The sequence below is a fragment of the Microtus pennsylvanicus genome, chromosome 4 (assembly GCF_037038515.1).
Source record: "Microtus pennsylvanicus isolate mMicPen1 chromosome 4, mMicPen1.hap1, whole genome shotgun sequence".
NCBI lineage: Eukaryota > Metazoa > Chordata > Mammalia > Rodentia > Cricetidae > Microtus > Microtus pennsylvanicus.
The window spans coordinates 102593024-102600640 of NC_134582.1; the positions used below are offsets into that span (position 1 = coordinate 102593024).

Sequence of the window (7617 nt, forward strand, 5' to 3'; positions counted from 1 at the left end):
TCTCAACAATATTGATGCATAAATAAGATTTGAATTTCAATATAAGTTGATACCCCAAAGTATATGACAGAAATCTCATTTGCTTCTAATTCTAGTTGAAGAACTACTGGTAAATAATCACCTCTGAGAGGAAGAAATAGTTTTTTTCAGGGATGAACTGCATAATTAGTTATTTAATACCGAGTGGTCTGCTCTTAAAAGAGAAATACAATAACACCAAACAGACTCAGGAGTGTGTGTGTGTGTGTGTGTGTGTGTGTGTGTGTGTGTGCTCTTTTATTAATAAAGGACATTGGGCTTATAATGCATGTTCCTAGAGAAGCTAAGTAAGAAGGTGAACCCAAAGACAAACACATAGGCATCCTCATGAATATTAACCTTCATCAGGCGATGAAAGGAGACAGAGACAGAGGAGCACGGGACAGAAATCTCAAGGTCCAAATCAGGAGCAGAAGGAGACGGAGCACGAGCAAGGAACTCAGGACCGCAAGGGGTGCACCCACACACTGAGACAATGGGGATGTTCTATCGGGAACTCACCAAGGCCAGCTGGCCTGGGTCTGAAAAAGCATGGGATAAATCCGGACTGGCTGAACATAGAGGACAATGAGGAATACTGAGAACTCAAGAACAATCGCAGAGGGTTTTTGATCCTACTGCACGTACTGGCTTTGGGGGAGCCTAGGCAGTTTGGATGCTCACCTTAGGAGACCTGGATAGAGGTGGGCGGTCCTTGGGCTTCCCACAGGTCAGGGAACCCTGATTGCTCTTCGAGCAGATTAGGGAGGGTGACTTGATCGGGGGAGGGGGAGGGAAATGGGAGGTGGTTGCGGGGAGGAGGCAGAAATCCTTAATAAATAAATAAATAAATTTAAAAAAAAAAAAGATATTAAAAGAGAAAGAGGCCATGGTTTTCAGGAGATGTTGGTATGCTTGGAGGAGTGGGGAAAAGAGATGGACAAATGATGTCACAATATTTTAATTAAAAATTAAATACATGAAAAATTAACAACACTTAGATACTGAGCAGTTGCACAGCATTTGTATTATCATTTTAGTATAAAATTAGCCCATATAGAGTGTCAGCTTTTATAAAGTACTGAAGCTTTTTCAGTTCTTAGTAGAATGGATAAACCACAGTATCACTCTTCGCTTTAATAGGATGGTAAACTTTGAATTGCCTTACTTGTAAACAAAACTCAGTTAATGATGACAAATTATGATGTAAACATCCCAATGCTATTGATAAATTTTGTATTACATGAACAAAAGATTGGTTCAAAAAATTGGAATTTCAGACATTATCTTCTTAAAGAGTGAACATTTATTAAAAATAAGAAGTCTCTCATATTCAAAGGATATAAAAGCATAAATTTCTGAAAGAAAAGAATTTTACAATCATGTCAAAATTAAAAGGGCATGATATTAACAATCATGGTCATAGACAAAGCGGCACTTCAGGACTTTTAGATTGGAGTCAATCTTCTGTGAATCCCTTTTCAGGCACTGAAACAAGCTATGGAATGCAAAAACACGAAGGTCTTCATCAGGTGACTGCAAGGATGCCAGTCCTTTCCAGATGGGGTACTCCTCAACTTCTTTGAATCTGGGATAAAGCTAATGAGGAAAAGCAAAAAAACTTATTATTAATGATTATATGATGATCTTTCTTTATTATCAATGGTAAATGAGCATTTGGGGAGAATTAGGATTGTAGAATTTCAGACAAAAGCATGGATTTTAATATACCCAAATATATTAAATTATATTAAAATGATTAATTATATTAAATTATTATATTATAAGTATATTAAGTAGTGGGAATGCATTTGCCACAACAATTCTACAAGAGAGATACTTGGATATATTTTCTGGCCAAATTATGGATATTCTGGCATATAAGGCAGATGGAGAAGCAGGAAGGCGCTACTTACCCATAGACATGGCTTTTTTTTTTTTTTAACCAAGGGACGATATAGGACCTTGTATCAGTTTTTTCATGAAAGAAATTTAACATATCCTCAGTATTTGCCCTGACTTACTATTTATACTTTCCTAATCTTAAATGAAATCATTGCCCATTTCCGTATTTCAACTAAACCTCTTGCTGCAGAATTCATGGAATGGAAATCTCAGACTTGGTTAGAACATGACCTGATTCTTCCAGGTGCAAATATTCCAGGGATTGTTGTGATATGGAGTTCTGGTGATACTGTTAGGAGCCTTTTGTCCTGCTAAAGAAAGGTTGCTTCTCAGAAGACTATGAGGAACATCTATTTTATATTGAAATTCTTGAAATATGGAATAAAATATCCTAGAGAAGTTTTGTGTTACTAGTAAACCTTTAGAAGCAAGACTTTCTAAAACACTAGCTTACTAAATTTTGCTGTATGAGATTTCTTATTACAGGATTCTTCTATCAAATGCACAAGAAAAACAAAGGAAGACAAGGAGACTACAAACCTTGTGAAGTATTCTTCTAACGCCTTCTTGAAGTCCCTTCACTATTATTTCTACAATGCTGGCTCTTTCTATGATTGCAGTAGGGGCTTCTTCCATACCACTCAGCTCAGTCACAACATGACTCAGAGGGTCTTTCCAAGCTCCCAACAAAGTGAGTATCTCTTGCAGAAGGAAAATAGCCTACACAACCATAATTAAAGAATAGTATTACATTTTCTGAAATATAGCAATATTAGTAGTTCATGTGGCATTCACCCCCCAAAATAAGCATGTGTTATTACATACTATGAAATAATTTTGTAGGTGGTACATGTTATAGAAATACAAAATTCATCCATTGATCTGTAGTTTTATTGAAAAACACTAAATATATCTTATTTATTATATTTTCTAATAATAAATATAGTTGATAATATTTTGTTTTTCTTTGAGGGTCTACCATTTGCCCTCCTGGACAAAACAAAAGTTTTTGGTTTCTTTACTTGCATACAAGGAACCAAGAATGAACAGTAAATAAATACGAGGTTATAGAACAACATTCACATAAAATTTATGCCAACAATTAAGTAGCAAGTGGCCCAAATCGTTCACACAGGATTTCTTATACAAAACCCTGAAATTGTTCATTGATGCCCTCATTTATCAATTTAAGTAATTTGAATACCTTAAAACACATATTCTATGAAGTAAACCTGAACTTGATATTTTTGCTTTCTTCAATCTACATAAAAGTCAGCTGAGGAGGCTATGTTTAAACATGCACAGGTGAAGACCAGATGAACAGTATTACTTTGAATAAGAGAAATGAGTGGTAGATTGAGAAACAGCCAAGAAGTTAAAAGCAGTGACTATTCTTCCAGAAGATGCAGGTGTAATTCCTAATACCCACAAAGTGACTCACAGCCTTATGTCACTGCCCTTCATGGAGACCTTACACCTTCTTCTGTTTTTCTTAGACATGAAAAACACATGTAGTATAATATAGCACCCAGAAAGAATAAGTTATATTAAACAAAAATAATTATTGCTTGTTGCAAGGAATGGTTTATTTGTCCTGGCCACCCAGAACTGAAATAATCACACAGAAACTATTAATTAAATCACTGCTTGGCCTATTAACTATAGCTTTCTATTGGCTAACTCTAACATCTTAATTTAACTCTCTATTCATCTGTATATCACCACGAGGTCGTGGCCTACCAGCAAAGTTTCAGCACATTTATCTCCGGCAGCCAATCCATAGAATCCTCTGATTCCGCCCTTCTTTCTCCTAGCATTCAGTTCAGTCTTCTCTGCCTACCTAAGTTCTGCCCTATCAACAGGCCAAGGCAGTTTTTTTTTATTCATTAATGGTAATCACAGCACACAGAAGTGACTTCCACATCAGTTTCTAAAAAGAAAAAGAACTGATGGGCATGACAAAAGTCTGACCTCCCAGAGTGTGCTCATTGTCAAGATTACAGATGAAAACCACCTCTGATTAAAGAGTTCCTGACTTGTGTTTATTGGTAATGAGGTAAAAGGAGTAGAAAAGATTCTAATAATCCACTGGTGTCCAATATTTCATCATCATGATATGACATAAAGTACAAATATGTTAGGTTCCTTTCATAGCTCTTTTAGCATGCATGTGACCTTGAGATACAGTTTGGACATGGCTGCTAGGTATCACATAGGAAATATTTAAATATGATAAAAGGCTAAATGAATGGTGATAGAAAAACAGTTTGCTGGAAATAGTATGATATGATTAAGTCATACTTAATAATACTTGAGTTGGATGCAACCCACAGAGCTGTTTTTATTGGCCATGCATGTGAAATAGAGTTTATACCATCTATGAACTTCAGTTTTCTTATCCAAGCCACTGAAACAAGTGAGACTTGGATAATAACTTTTAGCAGGATCTATTGCAACATTATCAGTAGATTGTTTTGTGAAGTTTCCAACAAGGAAGTTTATGTGTACATATATTATCTCATCATCTTTCTTCTTTCACTTTTATTTATGTTTTGATACTTATTATTAATAAGAATGATATTGTTTTCACCAATGCACAAATTACTGATGAACTAACACAATCATGGTGTAAGAACAATTAGACATGATGTACTCATGTTTGACGTTTGCTATTCAGGTTAAATCATGCTAAGTTTGGGGAGAGCAAGTAGGGATGGCATGATATATAGACCCTGCTATCACAATACAGGGTATAACTGCATCCTGGGAATTGAAGTATCTTTTTTTTTCAAGACAGGGTATTTCTGTAACAGCCTGGGCTGACCTGGAACTAGCTCTGTAGACCAGGCTGACCTCAAACTCACAGAAATCTGCCAGCCTCTGCCTCTAGAGTGCTGGGATTAAGGGTGTGCACTATCACTGCCTGGCGAGAATTGTATTATCTTAAAAGAATCTTTTGTTCAGCTCACTTTCAGTGAAGGCACAGGAGAAGGCAGAGAATTCAGTGAAAATTTGATATGTAGGTTAGAAATCAAAGGAGAACAGGAGGGTCTTCAAAATCAACAGATACCATGAAAAGCTGAAAACATAGGAGCGTTTCCTAATATATTATAAATGAAATGTGTTTCTACTTTCTATGAATACAAATGAATACAGTTAAGCACGTATGCGATTCAGCTCAAAGTGTCCTACATAATAACAATGACAATCCCAGGTGTGGGTATTGGTAAAACAGGTTCTCTGAATGAACAATTTATGGATCTGATGCAATATTACTTAGCTTTCAATTTTACTTATAATTTATCAACTATGTAACTTAGATTGTTCTTTTATTGCTTCCCCCTCCTCCATTCTTTTGATTGTGTGATTGCACCCACAGTGACTAACTTCACGACCAAGCCAGTGAACTCTTTAATTTTCTAGGTTAAAACACACACTCAAGACTCACTTTGATCTGTTCAGTTTCCTCTTCAGGTATCATGATACCAAAGGTGGAAGTGTGGCAACTGCTTTGGGCCCCATCAAGGTACCACCTGCCTGATGCATACTGGACATCCAGCAACTGATGAGAAAAAAAGTTATCTTAAATTTGGAAATGAATAAGTTAATATATGATGAGAACATTAATTCATTTAAAGAGTGTGTTACTTTTAATCTCTGTGTGTGCATATAAAGTATGTATATGTTTTTTGTGCTTCTGTGTGTGTGTGTGGTGTCCATATTTCGGTGTATAAGAGTTTCTGTGTTCTTCAATGTAGAAATGTGGAATTAGAGAACCACAGTTGTTCTAGTTTGCTTTCCACCTTTCTTGAGACAGTTCCTTGCTCTAGACCATTGTGCAAGATAGCCTAGCTGGCCCAGTAAAGTTCAGGGATTCTCTTGTCATGTCTCCCATCTCTCTGCAGAAGTGCAGGGTTTATAGAGGTGTCTTACTGTGCCTTGACTTTCAGGAATCATTTGGAAGCCTCAGGTTTTTTTGCTTGCACACCAAACACCTTAGTTATCCACTGGGCATGTGGATAAATAATTCTTAAAATTAGAGGTGCATTTTTTTTTGGTTTTTCGAGACAGGGTTTCTCTGTAGCTTTGGTGCCTGTCCCAGAACTAGCTCTTGTAGACCAGGCTGGCCTCGAACTCCCAGAGATCTGCCTGCCTCTGCCTCCCGAGTGCTGGGATTAAAGACATATGCCACCACCGCCCGGCTAGAGGTGCAAATTTAAAAAATAAAGAATAAAAACTAAAAGAAAAAAATGAAAGAATTCAACTTTTTACCTAATTTTGAAATCACTGGGCATGTAGTGATTATCTTCCTGTCTAGCCTCTCAGATTCTTCCCCTCTTAAGTATAATGAGATTCCATGAAAGTATTCCCTTCTTGATATACTCAGTCACTGATGGTTTATTTTCCCTATGAGGTTTGATTCATGATGCTGTTGCATTTACTCTTTGGAGTAGTCTCTGGCAGGAAAGTTCCCATTAGTAAGAAGGCAGAAGTAAGAGAATTACTTACAAAGTCACTTAACATTTCTGCAGTGTGGTTTTGGAGTTCATAAGACAGGCTCAGGGCATACTCAAACATGTTCTTGAGGGTCCCATGGCAGGAACCATCCCAACTGGGGCACAAAGGTACAGAGGCCACATTCTCCCACAGCACCAGGTTTGACACCAGCAACACCAGGAGTGTCCCTGCTAAATAAAAGGAGGTTGTCACCTGCATTGATCTAGTGTTGTGATAAAAGGTAATCCTGGGGGGAAATCTTCATCCCTCTCTGGGGCTTTCTGTATGATTTCTTTCTGTATAACAGGACTGTAGAATAAATCTCTTGCACTGTACACAAGTAGGCCCATAATTACCTTTGCCCTGATAGTTTGAAAATGGGTGACTTCCTCCTTTGGGGATTGCTCCCAGAAGTTCTGCCGTAAGCACTAAAAGCTCATATCGTAATTATAACTGAACATTTTTTAAGGCATTCTCTTCAGGTCATTTTATACTTGGGGAATAAATGCTTATTTATAATATTCACACTCTATGAATTTGTAATATTTTAAACTCAGTTTGGTCCCTGATGTGACAAGGACAGCATGGGTCATCTCTTTGCTTCAGCTTGAAAATAACCACATGACCGCTGGATTTCTAACACCAGGGATGAATTCTAAATCTGGTATTGTTTTCTTTCCCCTGAGATTTGAATTAATGTCTACCCAGTCTTATAGAGCATCAGGAAATACAAAGAAAAGATCCCATTCATGCACTGGAAAGAGGTTACTTACGGGAATGTGGCTGGATCGAAGCTAGCTGCATCTCTAAAGAGTCCTCCTGCAGCTTGGTTCTGACTAGTGAATGCTGCTTCACAGGATTCCTACCTTTAGTAGACTTTTAACCTCCTATATACAATAGCAGATTACCCCCAAAGGCTACACATACCGTATGTCAGAAGGAAGGCAGTTCTAGAGTTCTGGGTGAGGGTACCATGACTCTCCCCCACCTCAGGGAGTTTTAGCAGCAATAACCATCGACCTACTCATGTCTGCATTTGCTATGACTGCATCATATTTTAGGTAGTAAAACCCATATATGCTCTAGATGCCTTGTGGTCATGTTTGTCTAGACAGAAATCAATTATTCTCATACATTGCTTCACATTCGTCAGGTTCTCAGACCATATCTGTCCTTCACAATAGTCCCTGTTTCTTC

The 7617-nt window shown here is 37.4% G+C and overlaps 1 protein-coding gene across 1 annotated transcript; it reads right to left on the reverse strand.

Annotated features, from left to right (window-relative positions):
• Positions 1–1425: 1425 nt before the first annotated feature.
• On the reverse strand, positions 1426–6639 carry LOC142849054 (prolactin-like). The gene is made up of 4 exons (XM_075971170.1): positions 6433–6639; positions 5372–5485; positions 2464–2643; positions 1426–1617 (listed from the first exon to the last, which is right to left on the reverse strand). The coding sequence occupies exons 1-4, from the start codon at positions 6637–6639 to the stop codon at positions 1426–1428; spliced, it is 693 nt and encodes a 230-aa protein (XP_075827285.1).
• Positions 6640–7617: the final 978 nt, after the last annotated feature.

Coding starts and splice junctions, on each gene's coding strand:
- LOC142849054 (XM_075971170.1), bottom strand. CDS start 6,639: ATGCAGGTGACAACCTCCTTTTATTTAGCAGGGACACTCCTGGTGTTG. Junction 2,644..5,371: donor AGGAAACTGAACAGATCAAA/GTGAGTCTTGAG, acceptor ATGGTTGTGTAG/GCTATTTTCCTTCTGCAAGA. Junction 1,618..2,463: donor TTAGAAGAATACTTCACAAG/GTTTGTAGTCTC, acceptor TTTCCTCATTAG/CTTTATCCCAGATTCAAAGA.